The sequence below is a fragment of the Hemitrygon akajei genome, chromosome 27, assembly GCF_048418815.1.
Source record: "Hemitrygon akajei chromosome 27, sHemAka1.3, whole genome shotgun sequence".
Taxonomy (NCBI): Eukaryota; Metazoa; Chordata; class Chondrichthyes; order Myliobatiformes; family Dasyatidae; genus Hemitrygon; species Hemitrygon akajei.
This window is the reverse complement of record NC_133150.1, coordinates 37,927,512-37,949,138: the sequence shown is the minus strand read 5'-3', so window position 1 is coordinate 37,949,138 and position 21,627 is coordinate 37,927,512. Positions and strand designations below refer to the sequence as shown.

Below are 21,627 nucleotides of genomic sequence, written 5' to 3'. Positions count from 1 at the left end.
TATAACTACTCTTCCATCATCCAGATTAAGAGGTCACATCAGTGAGCAATGCACACCATCCAGTGTCATCTTTTGGTAGTGCACTATTTGTAGGAAACAAGTATCTCGGAGACAGAGGCTGTGTTCAGGATGGCAAAACTACCCACACAGGCAAATAAGCAGCTGTGAATTAAACTTCTAGCACGACTCACCAAAGATTCACAGGAAATGACAAGGAGTACGTTATTTGAAGAAGGAACTCGTAGTGGCAGCAAAACGCAATGATTATCAGGCTGTCTCTTGCTGAATCAGAATCAGGGTTATGATCACTAACATATGTCATGAATTGTGGTTTTTTTTGTGGCAGCAATGCAGTGCAGGACATGAAAAAATTACTGCAAGTTGTGATAAGAAATAACTAAATAGTGGGAAACAGGAACAGTGAGGTACTGTTCATAGGCTCATAGACCATTCAAAAATCTGATGTGCATGATAACAGGAGACTATTTCATGGTGAAGTGCTCACTGATACTCTGAAAGGCACGTCGAGGGCTCTGTATAAACTTCAGGCTCTGAACTCTTTGGGGTCACGTGCAAACTCCTCAGCTGGAAGGTGGTAGGCTTTCTCTTTCCTTCCTGCCACCCCTGTGACTGCACAGCGGCACAAGGGCACACAGAGGCAGATGGACGGCAGTCACTAAGAGGGTGTATAGGGGTGGTGAGCTTCTTGTTATATGCAAAAGGAATAACATCTTAATAGCTCTTTATCGCTTTTGTCTGTGGCCAATAGAACAATGGAAGCACTTAATAGAACATTGAGCAGTACAGCTCAGTACAGGCCCTTCTGCTCATGACGTTGTACCAACCTTTTAAACTGCTTCAAGACCGATCTAACTCTTCTCTCCTACATAGCCCTCCATTTATCTTTCACGTCTCTATTTAAGAGTCTCTTAAATGTCCCTGATGTATCTGCCTCTACCACCTCCACAGCAGTACTTCCCACTCTCCGGGTGAAAACCTACCTCTGATATCTCCCCTCCCTTTATTTTTCTCATATATCCTCTCATATTAGTGACATGCTAGGAAATAGGTGCTGGTTATCCACTCCATGCCTTCTGCCATCTGATACAAGAACCTCCAGCTCACAGGAAGAAGAAGGAGCATAGGGGATGGTATTCCAAATCTCAGGGCACTGGGAACACACAGAGGCCCTGCATAAACAGGGGAAGGAGCACCCCGCCCCACAAATAACCACTCCGCCATCTGTTAGCCACCTCTTGCCCCATCTGTGGATATATCACCAATCCAACATTGTCCTCATTACCACACGAAACTAGGTAGAAAACTAGGTAAACAAGGTTACAGAGAAAATTTACGAGAATGTTGCTGGGTCTGGAGGACCTGAGTTATAAGGAAAGATTGAATGGGTTAGGACTGTATTCTTTGTAACGTAGAAGATTGAGAGGAGATTTGATAGAGGCGTACAAAATTATGAGGGGTATAGATAGGGTAAATGCAAGCAGGCTTTTTCCACTGAGGTTGGGTGTGACTACAACCAGATTAAGGGTGAAAGGTAAGAAGATTAAAGGGAACATGAGGGGAAACTGTTTTGCTCAGAGGGTTGTGAGCATGTGGTATGGCTGCCAGCTCAAACAGTGTATGCAAGCTCAATTTCAATGTCTGAGACGTTTGAAGAGGTACATGGATGTTGTACGAAGGGCTATGGACCCGGTGCAGGTCGGTGGGAGTAGGTAGTTTAAATAGCTTCAGCATGGACTAGATGGCCCAAAGGGCCTGTTTCTGTGCTGTACTCTTCGATGACTATGAGTCTAGAAGCAAATCATTGTTGACCTCAAGGGAGTGCCCTGGACGAGAAGGTGTTGAGGCCAAACCCCACTTAACCATGATCTCAGTGATAAATGGAACAGGCTCACGGAGGCAGCAGAACTATTCCTACTCCTGTTTCCTATGCTCACTTGGGCTCAGAGTTACAGAGCACTACATCACACAAACAGGCACTTCGGCCCATCTGCTCCATGCCAAACTCTTACTCTGCCTAGTTCCATCGACCTCGCCTGGACCATAGCCCTCCCATCCATGTACTTATCCAGAATTCTCTTAAATGTTGCAATCAAACCCGCATCCACCAACTTATTCAGCTCTGCTATCACAAAGATCCTCACAGAAAATCTTCCCGTCCAAATGCAGTAAGCGTACACAATACTTCATCTCTGTGTGACAGGAGAATACACATCACAGCACAATAGTCTCTGTTTTATTATTTTGTACATTATTATTGCATACTATTCCATATTGGTAAATTATTATTCTGTATATTATTGTTCTGTACTTTATTATTAGTTAAGTGTGCACACAGCTAAGTGTGTTTTTAAATGTTGCTGCTGTAATGAAATAATTTCCCACTTGAGATTAATAAAGAACTTATTATTATTATTATTATTTGTAGTACACTCCTCTTCAACTTATTCAGTTATCCTTTACTGTCAAGATTCTTTAATGAACCAACTCTTCCAAATTATTTGCAGCCGATTATCCATTTTATACATGGAGAATACTCACATTTCCGAATCCGAGAAGCACTCTGTCAAAATACAAGAGGATCCCAAACAGGAGGAAGAACACACCGAATCCCATCAATCCCACTCCGATCCCTACAACAAGATCACAGCTATTTGAAAAACTATTCCCATGTCATTAACAATCTGTAGGTACGTGGTCTAGTTTCAAATCCGCTAAACTAATCCACTCTCTGATGTCGGTGGGTGTTTTACCCTCAACGCTCTTGAGAACAGGCCCTAGGTCCTGCTTCACTTTCATTGGAAACACCATAGTAAATGCAACGAGACTTACGAAACAAATCACCCTAAATACTGAACAGGTGGCAGCATTGCAATGGATGAGTGTTTAGGGAGCATGCCCCCCCCCCCCATTTATATGTCAAAAGAAAAGATTACTTAAGCCTGATTTTTCTGCTTGCTACTGTATTAGGGTCCAATAATAATGGAGAACCGTAACATGACAAAAGAAACTCCTTAACTATTTTATCACAAATTCAATCTATCTACGGACTATAGGATTAGAAGCACGTTAAGCTTGCTCTGCCTTTCAATGTTTGTGGATTCTAAGGAAGTTCATTGTTCTGCCTTATCCCATATACTGTAATTTCTCTGATATACAGAACCCAATTGAATTCCTCTTTGAATACACGCTATAACAGAGAACCCACAGTCCTCTAGAGCACAAACTTTCACATTCATAATGATCTGAGGGAAGATATCTCTTCTCACTTCTGTCTTAATGACCGATTCCTGGGTCTGTGATCTTTCCTAAATTATTGAGGTGGGGGAAACAGCCCCTATGCATGCACAGTTATTGTATGTGTGTTTCTTTTTATAATATTTAGTCTCGCCCTTCTCACTGAAGGAAAAACTAATTGAAAAGTGTGTGCTGCTGTGAACATTGAACTCCAATATGCTCACGCAATGAATATCGCAATTCAAAGTGAAGCCAGATTCTGTCATGTTGCATGCATTAGCAAGTGCAAACAGTGTTCTTCATTGTGTTGAATGGTTTAGCAGGCATTATCTACTAATCCATGAGAACATTCCAGTGGCTGGAGATTTATCTAAGTTTGCATTACCACCTACAGTCTGCAGTAAGTTTAAACATGTGCCATTCTGCAAGAAATTAGACCAAGGTGTCCTGGGAACTCCCAGAACAATTTGGTCTTCATTACACAGGACTAGACTGCAACCCCACTATGTTCTTTGACCCCTCCTTTCAGTCTTCTCTGTTCCTCAGTTTCAAGCTCCCAACTTCACCCATGATCCTTGCTTGTGCCCCTGGCATTCTGATTGGTTGAGGTCCATGGCCAGAGGACACAGCCTCACAATAGGAGATGTCCATTTAGAACGGAGATGAGGAGGAATTTCTTTAACCAGAGGTTGGTGAATCTGTGGAATTCATTGCATGGATGGTTGTGGAGACCAAGTCATAAAGTATATTTAAAGCAGAGGTTGATAGGTTCTTGTTTAGTCAGGGCATCAAAGGTCACGGGGAAAAGGCAGGAGAACAAAGCTGAGGGGGAATATATATCAGCCACAATGGAATGGCAGAGCAGACTCGATCGGCCAAATAGCCTGATTCTGCTCCTATGTCTTATGGTATTTATCATTTCTTGTCAGAGTCACTTTATCCACAGATGCTCCTGTACCTAGTGTCACTTTATATACATGCAATCAATCTATGTACTGTATATAAGCTATCTTATGTTTTTATATTTATTGCTTTTTTAATTATTGTGCTCTTTATCATATTTTGTTGCAGCGTCAGATCTGGAGTAGCAATTATTTTCTTTTCCTTTACACTTGTTTCGGGAAAGGCCATTGAACAATCTTGGGTCTGAATTTTGAACGACAATAGAAAAATCTTTGATCAAGTCACTTTCATAGCTCTCATTGCACTGAGTGAAGCACTGACTCAGTGTGTTAAAGTTCTCAAGTGCATTAAACCTAGCATGCTGCGAAATACCTACCAGAAAATGCGGGAGAGACGAAAGAAGGATTTTAAATCCAGTTCAACATAAGTCACTACTCATAGTGAAGCAAAAATTAGGATGCAACTACTTTTAGGCAGTAGAAACAACAACCTATTTCCATGTCAGCGAATTCCTTTAGGTGACTGACAGCTAATTCAACTCTGTTTACAAATTAATAGATCTGTAAATATTCACTGATTTACTGAACCAGAACCATTCACATCACACCTTGCATGCGTCACCCACCCTTCCAATGCTGTTACTTACTCTGTGTGTCTGTTAAAGAAATCATTCTCTTTCAACGTACTTTCTTCAAAAAGTAATATTCATTCAGAATTTTTCTGCCTCCTGGTGAGTCGTTGCAGAAGGTGACCCTTGCTCCAGCCACCAGTCCAATTTATTGTGGGAATAGCTACTGAGTAATCACAACCCAAGGGAGCGTGGCAAAGTTCACTCCATTATCTCAACGTAGAAACAATTAGCCTGTGTCGTCAGAATTCGTAATCTTAATTCTGGCATCAAGCTGGGGCACAAAGTACGTTTTCTTTCAATTTCCTTTTCAATCCCTATCTGTGCATTGAATTATATTAGTGAGGACCAAGGGAACCATCTCAGTTCTGTTTTGAGAAAGAGGATGAGAGCAGAAGTGAGGGAAATGACAGAAATGCAGGTGAGGGCTCCATCAACCACAGGAAGATGGACATCCGGACTTTTTTTCTTCATTGTGGAAATAGCTAATATGAGGGTGCTTAATTTTGAGGTGTTTAGAGGATAGTATGGGCTGGGATATCTGAGGTAGACAGAGAGTTATATGCATGGAATGCACTGACTGGGGTGGTGGTAAAGGTAGATTCATTGGGGACACTTAAGAGACTCTTGACATGGATGAAGGAAAAATGGAGAGATATGTAAGAGGGACTTACTTACTTAGCTGCATCACCTCTACTGGGGTACAGGTCATTGAGAGCAGCTCACCAGAGTCCTCTGTCCTGGGCCAGTCTTTCAAGCCGTCCTCAGGTGTAGCCCATCGTTGAAAATTCTTCCTCTGCCAGGGATGAGATCTTTGGAGCTTCTTGTTTCTGTAGCACTGGGTTTTTACGGGATGGGGTTGCTATCCCCATGCCCAACCCTCCTCCTCTTGCAGCCGGGCGTGAGTCTGTCCATGTCGAAGGGAAGCATTAGATTAATCGTGGAGGAGGGTAAAGGTCATCGCGACATTGTGGGCTGAGGGCCTATACTGCGCTGTTCTATGTTCTAGAAAGCATTTGACTCTCATTTGCCTCAATCACATCCAGTGGTGGTTATTTCCACAAGAAAGATACGATGGATAAGCTGCGAAGTTACAAAGGCTTATAACACCATAGTCGTTCTGTTACTAGACATCAGTTAGATATCGGTCAGGAGTTTAAAACCCATCATGGCATCTGGAATTCAAGTTCACACAATGAAATTTATTTATTTCACAGAGAAAAGCCAGCAGCATTCATTTTTTATTGTAAATCCTCCATGGTCACAAATATTCCTAATTGAAAGGAACCTGGGTCTTTGGTGTCACCAGACCTGTAGTTCAGTAAGAAATTCCTCCCAAAATCAAAAAAAAGGTGCTCTAAATCTGAAATAAAATTGCTGGAAATGCCTAGATGTCAGGCAGCATCTGCAGAGAGAGAAACAGAGATGATAGTTCAGCTTTATCAAACAATCTGCTGGGGGATCTCATTAGGTTAAGCAGCACTTGTAAAAGAATTGTCAATGTTTCAGGGATCAAAGCTTGCATCAATTTATCCCACCCCCACAGTTGCTGTACAGCCCACAGAGATGCTACAGCAGATTGTTTGTTGCTCCAGATTCGAGCATCTTAAGTCTGTGTCTTTAATTCAGAATTAAGTTTATTATCAGTGACATGTACATTATCAGTACATGACCGATGTATTATCAGTGACATCCCTTCCAATGGAAGGATCAATGTGAGGTGCTGTCGTAAGAAGACAACATGCATCATCAAAGATCACCATTCGGGCTAGGCCATCTTCTCACAGTTATCATCGGGCAGGAGGAATAGAAGTTTGAAGTCCCACACCACCAGGTTCAAGAACAGCTATGTCCCTTCTGGTCGGTTCCTGAACCAACCCTAATCACTACCTCAGTATAACAACCGCACAACAAATGATTTTTTTTGTTCTAATTGCATTCTTTTCTTGTATAATTTATGTTTATGTTTTTTCCTTGAGAATGTTATGTATCTGGCACTATGTGCCTGTGATGCTGCTGCAAGTTCTTTGTTGCATCTATGTCTATGCGTACTTGCGGTTACGACAATAAACTCAATTTTCACTTTGACTTTGAATGTGGAGGCTGGTGGAAGGGAAGGTTTAAGACAAGAGGAACCACGTAACCACTTTATTCTGGTTAGAGGATGTCATCATCAGAACAAATACTACTGAGCTTAAGAAACTGGGGAAATTTCTTCCTTTGATGAAAGAAACATCAGCTCTATTTCTCTCTCTATAGATGCTGATTGACCCACTGAGTATTTCAGCTCTATTTCACTCTTCACATATGCTCTTTGAGCCATTGAGTGTTTCAGAAAGGCATTTGGACAGGTACTTCAACTGAAAAGGTGTGAATGCAGCTAATGGGCCTAATGCAGGCAACTGGAATTATTGTAGATAGGTAAGATAGATATCATCATTGATATGAACAAGGTGCGCATGAAGGGCCCATCCTATGCTGTACAATTCTATAACTTCCATCACGTACTGTAGTATTTGCTTTTTCATTAACTGGTATGTCTGTAGCTGCTGAATCCTTCCCACCACTGGAAGAGGGCCTTTACAGTTGGAAATGCCAAAGATACTTAGACCGGTTCATGTACATTACAGTAACCACTCTTTCCTCTATAGAGTCTGTCTATACTTCTCTTTGCCTCTGCTCCTATTGGGCAGAAGATACAACAGCCTGACAGGATGTACTGTCAGGTTTAAGAAGAGCTTCTACCCCAATGTCATAAGATTATTGAATGGGCCCCTAATGGACTCTTGACATCACAATCTACCTCAATATGTTCTTGCATCCTACTGTCTACCCGCACTGCACTCTCTTTGTAGCTGTTACATTTATTCTGCTTTATTCTGCATTCTGTTGTTGTTTTACCTTGTACTATCTCAAAGCATTGATCTGAATGAACATTACTTAAGATAAGCTTTTCACTATATCTCAGTACATGTGACAATAATCAGTTCCAAAAAGCTTCTCTAAATCATGCTTTGTCCTGCCTTCTTGCTCATATGTAAATACCTCTCTGTAGCTCTGTACCATATTTTGTTAAATGGCCCCTTACGACAGATCTTCTATGCCACCTTTCTTGCCCAAATCCCATTTTCCTGGAGTTCAAACATCTAAATCTTCAGTATGCTCTTCCCCCTGAAGTAAAGGAATTCTAATCCTCCAAAACCAGGGGTTCGCAACCTGGGGTCCATGGATCCCTCAGTTAATGGCAGGGGTCCATGGCATGAAAGAGGTTGGGAAGAAGAATCTAAATAAATTTCTCTTAGTCTCCATCTTAAAATGGCAGTACTTTAATCGGGGTCTATGACCAGAGTTTTTCCCAAGTTCTACCACATGAAGGGTGTTACATATTTGTAAGATGTTGCTGATCCATTGCAGAATGCAATTCCAGCACATTGGGATTCAACCTGTGGCATCATCCACTCTGAGGCAAAAGTTGTTATTTCAGTCGAGAAGGTGAGCGGTTCTTCAAAAGGTTACACTGAAGTAGAGTGTAACCATTGGTACCAGTATCACTTCAGTCATGTCTATATGGAGTGACAAATCACAGATTCACAGCTCCTCGTCTTGTACAAATTAGCATCATCTTTCAAAAATCGACCTTGCGAGGTCATCTTGCTCATTTAAATCATTTTTAGCACATTAGAAATAGATTTTGAGGTGGTTCTCATTATAGATGGGTACATTTCATACGGTGACATTTCCATCCAGCCATCCTATGATGCTTTACAACGTGACACTAGTGAATGCAACAGTACGTTACAAGACACTGTTTCTTGGCTAGATAAGACATTAAACCAAAACCTCATTTTCCCATTTTGAAATTATCCAAACATCAAGGGTTACTTCATTATGTATGATTCACAATGGATCTATGAATTCTAAATCCATATCTGATTTAAATTATACAGTACTTACCCCAAAAAAGGCTTTAGCTCTTCTAATAAACAAGCTTCATTTGTTTTTCCTGAAGTGCATTGGCAGTAAACGTGATGTATTTCTGCAGATTCAAATTGTACTGGGTGTATACATTGGGTTACCTTACCCTTTCTAGTTCTTTGCTAATCACTGTTTTCCCTATGCTTTTGATATGGAGCTTTTTACACTTCATTCTGCATTGCCGTTGTTTTACCTTATTCCACCTCAATGCACTGTGACCCCTCCCCTCATGTTTTTATTCTGGCGTCCTCTCCCTTTTCGGTCCTGAAGAAGCGTCTTGGCCTGAAATATTGACTGCTTATTCATTTCCATAGATGCTGCCTGACCTGCTGAGTTACTGCAGCATACATGTTAGCACGCAAAACAAGCTATTCACTGTATTTTAGTACATCTGACAACAATTAACCAATGCTAATAATGAACTAATACCAAATCTCTCAACACTATGATGCAAACACCACCCTAAACCGGTGGTTGCAGTGTATATTATCTACTAAATGCACAGTTTACATACCCAGGCTGTTGCTGCTGCACCGTGCAAGTCTACAACCTCCAATAAAGGGACTTAGGAGTCCTCGTGCAAGACTCTCAGAAGATTACTTTACAGGTCGAGTCTGTGGTAAAGAAGGCTAGTGCAATGTTGGCATTCATTTCAAGGGAAATAGAATATAAAAACAAGGAGATAATGTTGAGCCTGTATAAGGCACTAGTCAGGCTGCACTTGCGGAGTATTGTCAACAGTTGTGGGCCCCTTATCTCAGAAAGGATGTATTATCATTGGAGAGAGTCTAGAGGAGCTTCACAGGGATGATTCCAGGAATGAAGGGGTTAACATATGAGAAGCATTTGGCAGCTTTGGGCCTGTACCCACTGGAATTTAGAAGAATGCATGGGTATCCCATTGAAACCTACCGAATGTTGAAAGGACGAGATAAGGTGGATGTGGAGAGGATGTTTCCTTTGGTGGGGCTTTCCAGAACTAGAGGGCACAACCTCAAAGGGGCAACCATTTAGAACAGAACTAAGGAGGATGTTTTTTTTAGCCAAAGGGTGGTGACCCTGTGGAATTCTCTGCCACAGCCTGCAGTTGAGGCCAAGTGCATGGGTATACTTAAAGCAGAAGATAGTAAGGGCATCAAAGGATATGGTGAGAGGACAAGTGTATGGGGTTGAATGGGGTCTGGGATCAACCATGACGAAATGGTGAAGCAGATCCGATGGGCCAAATGGCCTAATTCTGATCCTGTCTTATGTTTAACTTCAAGGACCAGATAAATGTAGGGGAACACCACCACCTGTATATTCCTCTCCAAGCGCACACCGTCCTGACTTAGAAATATATTGATTTCAAAAATCGACATTGAACCCATGAACATGACCTCACTACTTTTTTTAGTTGTTTTTTTTCTTGCATTGACTTATTTCCACTTGGCATAATTTACCTATTATTATTTAATTATTTATGGTTTTATATTGCTATATTCCTACACTATTCTTGGTTGGTGCGATTGTAACGAAACCCAATTGCCCTCGGGATCAATAAAGTATGTCTGTCTGTCTGTCATAGACATTTATATACTTGATGTATGAATAAGTTTTTCTTAGGCTTCCAGAGAGTTTGTCATTGAAACATCAGTTAAAATTGATGCCTGTACCCAGCTGGAAATTTGAGAAAAATTTATTTGTAAAAGCACCAAATCCTTTTATACTTACCGTAATTTCAGTTTTTCCTCTGAATTTATTTTTCATGTATTTCATTGTACTGCTGCCGTAAAGTTAACAAATTTCACGACGTATGCTGGTGGGATATTAAACCTGATTCTGGTCCTATATTATCATTGGGCCTTATATCTTGAATCTCCTTCCCAACAGGCTCTGTGGGAGTTTCTTTACCATTTTCTCATGGGTAAATAAGGATAGGAAATGAATGCTGTCTTTGGCATAAGCACGCAGATCGCCAAAATATAAAATAAATCCAGGAGTGGGAAACACTGGAACAGTTCCACTAACACATATGTGGAGCTATATAGACTCTTTGGCCACTTTATTAGATACAGGAGCAGAACCTGTTGTGGTCTTCAGTTGCTGGAGCCCATCCGCTTCAAGGTTTGACATGCTGTGCATTCAGAGACGCTGCTCTGCACACCGTTATAATGTGCGGTTACTTGAGTTACTGTCTACATATTGTGTATTCAGAGATGCTTTTCTGTACACTACTGTTGCAACGTGTGGATATTTGAGTTACTGTCACCTTCCCGTCAGCTTGAACCAGTCTGGCCATTTGCCTCTAACCTCACACATTAACAAGGTGTTTTCGCTCACAGAAGTGCCGCCTGCTCAAGGTTTTTTTGCACCAGGTTGTGCATGAAAATCCCAGATCATCAACAGTTTCTGAGATTCTCAAAGCAGACCATCTGGTACCAACAATCATTCCACAGGCAAAGTCAGCTAGATCGCAATTCTTCACCATTCTGATGTTTGGTCTGAACAACAACTGAATTTCCTGACCATGTCTGCATGCGTTTATGCTGCCACGTGATTGGCTGATTAGATATTTGCATTGTACTGGTGTACCTACTGAAGTGGCCACTGAGTGTACATGGAGCCATATAATGCAGGTCTTTGTTCTTGACTAGGATTCAGCTGAATTTGCAAAACTGTATGTATGTTGATGGGTAAATAGTGTATGGTAAAAGTAAGCCAACTAATTCTCAGACTTATTAAAACTACATTCTTTCTGATAGCCTTGCATATATTTTGTCAGATACAGAGAGAGTATGTGTTGCCTAGTGGATAAGGCATTGGTCTAGTGATCTGAAGGTCACTGGTTCGAGCCTCAGCTGAGGCAGCGTGTTGTGTCCTTGAGCAAGGCTCTGCGATGACACCGTACCAAGCTGCTTGGGTCCTAGTGCCCTTCCCTTGGACAACATCGGTAGTGTGGAGAGGGGAGACTTGCAGCTTGGGTAACTGCCGGTCTCCCATACAACCCTGCCTAGGTCTGCGCCCTGGAAACCTTCCAAGGCGCAAATCCATAGTCTCACAAGTCTAACAGATGCCTATACAGAGCTTAAATAATCATCAGTATTGGTGTAAGTTTTAAAACACACCCTGATAGATTTATAAAAGCAACAAAGACATATTTTTACATTCATTTTTTATTCTGGTTAGTTTTAATATTTTTCATAATAATTTTTGATATTTCTTTATTACAATACATAGATGTACATTATAAGGTATACCTCTTGTCTAAACCCCCAAACAACCACTTTGAGCTATAAAACAACACCTTTCCCCCATAAACATTAGCAGTCACGCAATAAACGGCTTATAGTCTATGAAAAATATCCTGTGTTGTCAAAAATGAAATGAGAAACAAAACAGGTGAAAGGAACTCATGTCATGAGGGTACAGATGTTAAAGTCTCCATCCCCTGGCCTGCTCTCATTAATCCATCATTTCTGCTGCTTCCTAACCCTAACAAAATTAGCCTTTTACTTGAACAGGAGGAATGGTTGTTGCAGCTTGCAATCCATTCTTTATAGCCCTATTCTGCTCATGTTTCAGTTCGTGACCATTAACCATCTAACTATTGGTGCAATTAGGAATGTAGGGAAGAAGGTTGAAGCCAGTGGGAGCATTTAAGGCCTGACTATTTTGAAACTTCTAATCTTCCTCTGAAGGAGACAGAAAATTTATGTGAACGTGAAATGTTTATTCCTTTCCGTAGATGCTGCCTGACTAGCTGAGTTCCTCCAGCATTTTTGTCTGTCTTGCTCTGGATTTGCAGCACCTGCAGAATCTCTTGTGTTTAAGATATGTGAAAGTGTGGGTAAGATACAGGAGTGTTTGCGTTGAAGCCTTAACCCTGCAGGGTCATGATCTGTGCAAAAAATTAGTAGCATTCTCGTACTACTTGGGCTGAAAAGGGGTTCAGACAAAAAGGGGTGGTCACTGAAGGTCAATGTTAAGCAAGGATAGGACTGTACCTTTCTCTGATTAACTCGAATTGCCTCAGGCTGCACATTGGCCATGAAGTTCTGGAGAGTGGTTCTCCCCCAATGAAATGTAACTGCACTGAGGTGAGGGTGATAGAAAGATAAATCTCTACCAGGAAAGACTAAAGAACAGTCTACCATCCAACTTGGAGGTCAAAGGGAGACATGAAAGCTGGGCTGTTGTCAGCCACAGGCAGATAACAGGGTGGGGTGGGGAGGGAACACAGAGGCTAGTTGGTTTGAGTCAATGGTTGGCTACTATTCCATTTTACACTCCATACATCCTACCCCCGAGACAAACAAATAGTGAAACCAGTTCACTGATAGGTACAAAGCGTACCCTTTTGCAAGTGACCCTCAAGCGCCAGTTGCCTGTCATCGCTTAGGTTATGATTGGAGGAAAGCAGCAAAGGAAGTTCTGAGACTTCTTGGGAATATGTTGTGCTTGGAAGTGCTGTCCTATGAGAAGATAACTCCACCAATGTGATCACCAAGGGTAGAGTACAATGCTCCCCTATTCCCAAAAACTGGTGCTCAGGTAATAATTGTTTCATAAATATTATATTCTTGTTTGCACTAAAGTAGAATAAAAAATTCTTTACATTAATCTACTGCAACTTGTGCTTTTTTTGATAAAATCAATTTGGAATTGCTTTTGCACCTTCAACACATTCTGTCCTTGTGTTGCAGTGCTTTGTGAAGATGGTCAGTGTATACCAACTACCAGACAGTGGCCTACCTCGGCTATTACTGGGACGTTAAATTGTGATATCAGAGTTAGTAGGCAAACAACATGAGGTCTGGACATGCTGGCTTTGGTCATTACACAAGGTCAAGTTTTGCATCTGAGCTCTCAATGAACTCATTGTATAGCTCAGAATACATCATCAACACTTGGCTTGACTTTACTGGAAGAGGCAGGAAAATAGGGTTGAGAGAGAAAATAAATCAGCCATGAATGAAATGTAGAGCAGAGTTGGGTCAAATGGTCCAATTCTGCTCCTCTGTCTTATGGTAGCAGAATGACTTTTGTTAATTTAATTCTCGTGTTTCAGCTTCTCGCCTAATCCTCCTCCCACTTCACTTCCTTCCAACCTGATGTATACCCCAACACTTCCATCTTCACTTTCTCAACCATTAAACTCATTCCTACGCAAGTTCCCACATTTCCATACCTCATGTTTCCTGCCACTTCTGTCTGTCTTACACATTCTGTGCCTCAGTTTACATTCCCCAGCCTGTACTGCACCCTTAGGATTGGTAACGGTGTCTTCAATACCACTCTCCCTGATTCCACCCTTTAGCCACCCTGTCAAATTTGGAATGTGGAATAAATCTGCATTAATGAGCATGACCTTGAATTTCACTGCATGAAAACTAACATCCCCAACAACCATATGGAATAACATTCTCGCAAGACACCAAAGTACACCAAGTATATTACAGTGACTACTGAAAAGCCCTCTTTAACCATTAGCTCTGACTTCTGAAAACAGATCTATTCTTAGTGTCAGAGCCATTATACATAAACTTCCTGTTCCTTTTATTAAAAAATAAAACTTTTCTCTCATAAATAAAAACATAAAATGCTGGATATATACTCAGCTGGCCGGGCTGCATCTGTAGAGAGAGAGAAAGTAAGTTAACCTTTTAGTGTTCCTTTGTCTGTCCTGTTGAAAAGTCATTCACCTGAACTGTTCAATCTGTTTCTCTCTCCACAGATGCCACCTGATCCTCTGAGCTACTCCTGCATTTTCTGTTCTCTCTTCAGATTCCCAGCATCTGCACATTTTTTGCTTTGCAAACTTTTCTTTCGATCCAGCTAACAGTCTAATGCAATGAATGAATGAATGAAAGTGCGATGGAAGGTGAACTTCACTGATAATGCAAGGAATGGTGAAAGGTTAACTCTCCAATCAGTGATACTGCAATCATTCAAGCAGAGGAGTCCTTCACGCTGGAGATGGATCAATGTGAAGAATCACCTTGTCACGAATATTTTTTACATTTGAGATGTTACAAGAACCAGTACGGGAATAATCAAGTTAGTTTCAAGAGCCAGTAAGCCATCATAGCACCAAACCAATGTGAAATCCACACCGAGAAAGGAGGCATTTGTACAATGTCTGATGCTTCAAAGCATCAGTGGATCAGAAAGAGAAGTTGGGATAGGTCTTGCTTCCCATTGTGTAATCCTGATCCTTGCCCACTTTCCTATCCTACCCTTTGATTCCCTCTGTCCTCAAACCTGATCCATTTTATCTTATGTATATTCAACATGTAAGGGTTTCTCTTTATCTCTAAGTGGGACAAGTCCTTATACCCAGGCTCTCATCTCCCCAGCTGGTATCCATCTTGTCAATCTCTCCCCCAGACTAGTATCTCATTTAGGTCCTCTCATTCTTCTGAACTCCAGAGAGTATTGACAATGCCACTTAGTCCCTTCTCCCGGGAAACAATAAACTCACTTGTCAACACGCCCATTACATGTGCAATTCCCCCAACGCTCGTCATCCCTCTGGACCTAGACTGGAACAATATTGCAGCTGCAGCAAGCTCAGACTGATGAGCTGATTCCCATTGCTTTTCCACATTGCTCTGTATTCAAACTCATTTAGCAGTGATGCTCAAATACAATGGTACATTTAATCCCACTCAGATCATTAGTGAAAAGATTCTGCAATTATTTTGTTTTACTTTATTGAGATAGAGCACGGAATAGGCCCTTCTGGCCTCCAAACCGTGCCACCAAGCAACCCCTAATTTAATCCTAGCCTAATCACGGGACAATTTACAATGACCAATTAGCCTACCAACTGGTACTTCTTTGAACTGTGGGAGGAAACCGGAGCAGCCAGAGGAAACTCACACAGTCATGGGGAGAACGTACAAACTCCTTACAGGACCTAACTTTGGTTCTAGGGACCCACACTTATCATCTGAATCAGTAACACTGGTTGCCCTATTATCCCACGTCATACATTACTAGGAAGACTGAGGCAAAGTAAGGCTCTGAACTGCAACATTTTCTATTACTCCAGCAAAACGGAGTTGGTGTGAAGGTCTGTTTTGCTTTACAGGTATGCGACTTTAATCCATTTAGAGAACTGCAACCTAGTCAACACCCTCAACCGTTCCCCAGTATCAAGGATATCTTCAGTAGGTGAAGCCTCCAAAAGGCAGCATCCATCATTAAGGACCCCAGCACCCAGGGCATGCCCTCTTCTCATTGCATCCATCAGGAAGGAGGTACAGGAGCCTGAAGATCTTAGGAATTTAGGATTTTAGCCTCTGCCATCAGATTTCTGAATGGACAATGAACCCATGAACGCTACCTCATTATTTTTGCTTTCTTTTTGCATTACCTATTCAGTATTTTATATATATTTCTTATTGCAATTTATAGTATATTTTATATATTTCATTGCACTGCTGCCACAAAAAACAAGTTTCATGACAAATGTCAGTGATAATAAACTTGGCTTTGACTCAGTTACTATGGACAGAAGGTAGTATTCCAGTGCAATCTTTGCCCTCTTCTGAGCAACCACCTTGGCTGGCTGTCCTTTCCGGAGCCTTGCTGTAACCTTGGACAAAGTGTTAAGCAAGTCTTGAGCTGACTGTTCCATTGAAGAGGAGACTAACGTTTGAGAATTTGGACCTTCTCACCACCCAGAAGGGTGGTCTGCTGACTGCGGATTGCAGTTAAATAGGTAAGTGCCTTAAGAGTTCTAGAAATAAATCCTGGTTGAAGCCACATTACTGATTGATGGTCAGTGAGACTAGCTAATTCAACTGCGTACACTGTCTCACAATGTATCTCATATCTACACACACTGGAACTTCCAACTGACAGGACTGCAAGTGCACATCAGGACCAGTGGCAGGAGCTCAGCCCCTTTAGGTTCCACCATAAACTTTTCATCTTTATACAGAGATATAACAAAATAAAACACATAAATACAGGGTAAAAGTTCAGTGGTATCCTGCAATGAGCCTCGATGTAACAATTACTTCAAATATCCAATGCCATATTCGATGAATCACTCAAGGAGCTCATCGGTAGCCAGGGCACTGCACTTGGTGCAAGTTCTGAAGAATGGAACTATTGTCCTAAGTTGCAATGCAAGCTGCCGGGCCATTGCCATGAAGAATACGTCACATTGCACAGACGAGCAGCAGCTGTTCAAAAAGAATGGACTTGGCCACGTGGCTAGGTGGATTAGAGCTGGTTACATATTAGCAGGTCCACATTCAGGCTGCTCCAGATTAGCTGCCAAAAAATATTAGACATAAAAGCAGAGCTGAAGATTTTTTTTTTGTCCATCTCCAACATTTTTGACAAAGATTTTTGCTCAGGTTTTCTACTAAGTTACAGCAGTGATACCAACTGGTCTGGGAGAGAAGAAAAGTCTGAGAAGGAAGTTCAATTTAAATTGGAGTACTCGTTCTTTGTGACTCTTCCTTGTGATCCACGATGGAGATGCCTTTGAGAGGTTCCAGATAATTACCATTTTGGAGCAATCGATGAGCTAACTTGGAGCTGCCCAACTTTGGTGAGAATGACATCAGACAAGCAAGTGAAGTACACTGCTGGTATCACATGGATCCTGGTCGGAGATGGACCACCAGAAGACCATTTGGAAGGTGGTCTCTGTTCCAATCTCCTGCAACCTTAATGATACCATTAAGGTTCTATGACTCTAAATGTGTTTAGCCATGTCTCCCCATAACCCCTAGCTCCTAATCCTCATTGCCACCAAACGGCAGGGTCCACAGGGGACAATAACCATCCCTCAGTAAGTGATGTTGGGTGTCTAGCCCTAGCCTCTCTTACATGGACTTCTTTGGTGGTAGAGATGTGCTCAAGTGATCCCAGAATTGGCTTATTATCTTCAAGGGCCACCACTGGACAACCGCTACCCCTGTCAATTTCAACTACCCCTTCCTGAAAAGAGAATGGAATTGTTAAAGCGCCTTTCCTGATCGCAGGTCATCCAAAGTAGAAAGTCCGTTTTTGCAGACAGCAATGTCACACTTCAGTCTTAGTTGTGGGATAAGTAGCAGATGGGTATAGGGGAGAACGGTCCTGCTCTTCAAGATGTCTCAGCCTGAGAGATCAGTTGGGGTTTAACACCTTGTTTGAAAGGTGTCACTTCCAAGAGTTCATCACTCAGGGAGCATTATGTAAAAATCCTCTGCTCAGGGCTTGGAACTCTAACATACAGCCTTTGAGTACGGATGCTCCCTGTTGACTTAAAGGCCAGTACACCTCTTTTTAGTAGACATATTCACCCTTCAGTACAATGCACCCCATAATATTCCATTCTCTCTTCCTGTCAAGTTCAGGGGAAACTTGGATCCCACAACAGTTCCTTCTAAAAAGTCACTCCACATTATTAGAATTTCACACGGCACACATTTAAAAATAAAATACTCCTTTCCAGACTTTCCTTTTCTTGAGGACTCAGTTGGTCAAAATTTAAAAAAAAACTTATTGCGTGAAGTACGACAAGAAACTCTTCGGTAAATACTGCATTCTCTGGAGGGACAGCCTTCACTGAACGTCAAGTTGCCCACTCAGTCCTTGTGTCTGAGTCTCAGCTGGTCCTCGATAAGACGTATTATCCCTCCGTTCGTGCCAGCAGGTAGTGCTGTTAGAGCTCAGCCAGCCTTCAGTACGTTGACCCGTGACACTTGATGGCAGCGATAGCCTGAGCTGCAAAGGATCAGGATCAGCTTTATTCACTATATACATTTCCATGTGTTAGGAACTTGCTGTGGGCTGTTAGCACAACATGCGACAAAAAAATAACAATATTCAACTATTAGAATAAAGAATTACATTAAAAACTTACAAGTTAAAGTATGGATATGGAACAAAATGTGCATAAATACATCAATACCAGCATGTAGTTACAATGTAAACAGTGGCTTAAAGTGTCCACAGTGCAGTGCTGGGGGTAATAGATAGAGGGGGTGGGAGAGCGTGTTTAATGTGGATGATCAGATTAACCGCCATGGGGAAGAAGGTATGGTTTCGTTTTAATAGCCCTATAGAGCTTTTCGGGAGGGAGCTTTTGGAAAAGGCAGGGTGGGTGGTGTCCACAAAGATTTTTCCTGCTCGCCACTAACTGGCTGGCAGATTTGATGTCTGCTGTGCATTGAGTTATGGGAGATAGGCTTTTAATCAAGGCTGTTTTTAATACTGTGATCAAGGAAAATAAATGAACATTTGCAATGAATGTATCACGTGATTTGTTATTAGAGATGTCACATAATCAGTAGAACTGGTCATCCTGAGAATACAAGGTGTCAGTAGCTTGCATCATTCCATAATCAGGTAACTATAGTTAACACAAGTAAATTAAAAATGACAAATGTTTTCTTAAAAGTGCTTACTTCTTCAGACACACATTAAATGGCTTCCATCAGTGACCTGTGGTGGCAGTGATGAGAGGGGTGATGATGGTGGGGTTGATGGACTTGATGCGTCCGACGCTGGAACTAAATGGAATGAAAGGATGGAATAAATGAAGCAGACTTCATGACAAGCTCCTCCTCACAGCACCCTTAATCCCATCTCCCTGCAACAGAGACCTGCCCTTCCATAGTGCTGCATTCTTCACCCCCCCCCCCCCATATTTCTGCAACCTTACCTGCTTCCTCCACAGTCGCAATTCCAAAGTTCGAAGTACATTTATTATCATAGTATGTATACATTATACAACCTTGAGACTCGTCTCCTTACAGGCAGCCACAAAACAAAGAAATCCAATCGGACCCATTAAAAAAATACACCCGATGTGCGGAAAACAATTCGTGCGAACAATAAAAGTACACAACTAACATTCAAAACTGAAGTTCACAAAAGTGAGACCACAGCCACCAAGCCAGTCATATCCAATCCAGAAGCCTGTTAGTTGCAGGCCTCAGCCTCAGTTCAGTGCAGAGACACGTAAACCTCGCCAAGCAGCGAGCGGAACACTGGCCTGTCCTGTCCGTCACCTCCAGCCCCGACACTCGGACTTTTTCAATCTCGCCCAGCGCTCAAGTCGGCCAAACATTGGGTCATTCCTCACTCTTGGACCTGGGCCCTACCACTTCGATACACTCTTGGGCCCGGGACCCACTGCCTCAACTTGGACAGTAGCAGACCTTTCCCATGCACAATTCCACAGAATCAAGTGTTGTAACCTGGACAGGGGTCCTTTGGCTCTCCAGATTCACGCTGCCCATTCAACTACATGGTTTTGAACTAATCCTACCCTTGCCCATCTCTTCTTCACACATTCTCATCAATACACCCCAGCTACACACTGGGGGCAACTTCCAATGGCTAATTCACTTACCAGCTTGCATCTGTCTGAATGCTGAGGGAAATCAAAGCACACAGAGGAACCCTACAGTGACCAGGAAGCAAGTACAAACCCCACACATCTCCTCTTCTCCATTTTAAACTGCTGCCCTTCCACTTTGCCCTCTGGTTCTCTGGAGTACTGCATAGAGCTGCCTCACACCCACAGCTTGACCCCTCCTCTTCCAATCGATGACCATACGGCAATGGACTGGTCTCCCACTTCGACTGGTGCAACCACTCTACTGGCCACACTCTGCACCGTTAATCTTTGGTCAGTGCTCTGTGCAGATTGACGGGTCAGACGCCTACACACAATTCCTCCAGATCTCCAAAGTTGGTGATGAAGTAAGATTAATGTGAGGATGTACCAGAGGAATGAAATGTTTCTGCTTTTAGTAAGGAATGTTGCCAGTAGGCCAACCCTAAACAGCCACTCAGTGTTCAGGGGATTCTGTTAAAATAGAACCTGAGCACATACATGATCTGCCTTCACTTTATTGCTTTCCCCCGGCCCTGGATGGGGGATATTGGGCTCACTCCTTTACCATACCTGCTTCGAGGTTTTGCAAAACTTAAAGCACTGTAACAGACCAGTCAGCTTTCTAGGGAAGAGCTTGCAGATCGATGGCTTCATACTCATGATCGAATGAGGCTTGTGGGATGGTGTTTCACTTGAAGACCCGGGGAAATGGAATGCAGGACGGAATGAGGTCTCTGCAGGGAGGCTCTGTAAATATGCAAATCTAGAATGGACACCTCATTGAACCATACCATAGAACATTACAGCACAGAAACAGGCCTTTTGGTCCTTCTTTACTGTGCTGAACCATTTTTCTGCCTAGTCCCACTGACCTGCACCTGGACCATATCCCTCCATACACCTCTCATCCATGTACCTGTCCAAGTTTTTCTTAAATGTTAAAAGTGAGCTCGCATTTATAACTTCATCTAGCAGCTCATTCCACACTCCCACCTCTCTGTGTGAAGAAGCCCCCCCTAATGTTCCCTTTAAACTTTTCTCTTTTCACCCTTAACCCATGTCCTCTGGTTTTTTTCTCCCCCAGCCTCAGTGGAAAAAGTCTGCTTGCATTCACTCTATCTATACCCATCATAATTTTATACACCTCTATCAAATCACCCCTCATTCTTCTACACTCCAGGGAATAAAGTCCTAACCTATTCAACATTTCTCTGTAACTCAGTTTCTCAAGTCCCGGCAACATCCTTGTAAACCTTCTCTGCACTCTTTCAACCTTATTAATATCCTTCCTGTAATTATGTGATCAAAACTGTACACAATACTCCAAAATTTGGCCTCATCAATGCCTTACACAACCTCACCATAACATTCCAACTCTTATACTCAATACTTTGATTTATAAAAGCCAATGTGCCAAAAGCTCTCTTTACGACCCTATCTACCTGTGACGCCATTTTTAGAGAATTATGTATCTGTATTCCCAGATCCCTCTGTTCTACTGCACTCCTCAGTGTCCTACCATTTACCTTGT

General features: G+C 42.2%; 2 protein-coding genes across 21 annotated transcripts in view; both read right to left on the bottom strand.

The window, feature by feature from the left end:
- golt1a (golgi transport 1A) overlaps positions 1-4,905 on the bottom strand; it is a 31,724-nt gene extending 26,819 nt beyond the window's left edge. Inside the window, exons 1-2 of the mRNA XM_073030681.1 lie at positions 4,805-4,905; positions 2,560-2,651 (exon numbers count right to left, since the gene is read on the bottom strand). Coding sequence (XP_072886782.1) covers positions 2,560-2,651; positions 4,805-4,829 — 117 coding nt within the window. The 5' untranslated portion in view covers positions 4,830-4,905. The remainder of the gene's footprint in view (positions 1-2,559; positions 2,652-4,804) is intronic.
- A 6,995-nt stretch (positions 4,906-11,900) lies between these two features.
- The window catches only part of plekha6 (pleckstrin homology domain containing, family A member 6), a 338,544-nt gene continuing 328,817 nt past the window's right edge, over positions 11,901-21,627 (bottom strand). For 16 of the 20 annotated variants that reach the window (XM_073030659.1, XM_073030662.1, XM_073030661.1 and 13 more), the window contains 2 exons: positions 19,159-19,263; positions 11,901-18,475 (listed from right to left, as the gene is read on the bottom strand). In XM_073030659.1, the coding sequence (XP_072886760.1) occupies positions 19,163-19,263 (101 nt within the window). In that variant the 3' untranslated portion in view covers positions 11,901-18,475; positions 19,159-19,162. Of the gene's footprint in view, positions 18,542-19,158; positions 19,264-21,627 lie in introns of all 20 variants that reach the window. The other 4 variants (XM_073030660.1, XM_073030664.1, XM_073030669.1 and 1 more) reach the window with 3 other exon arrangements.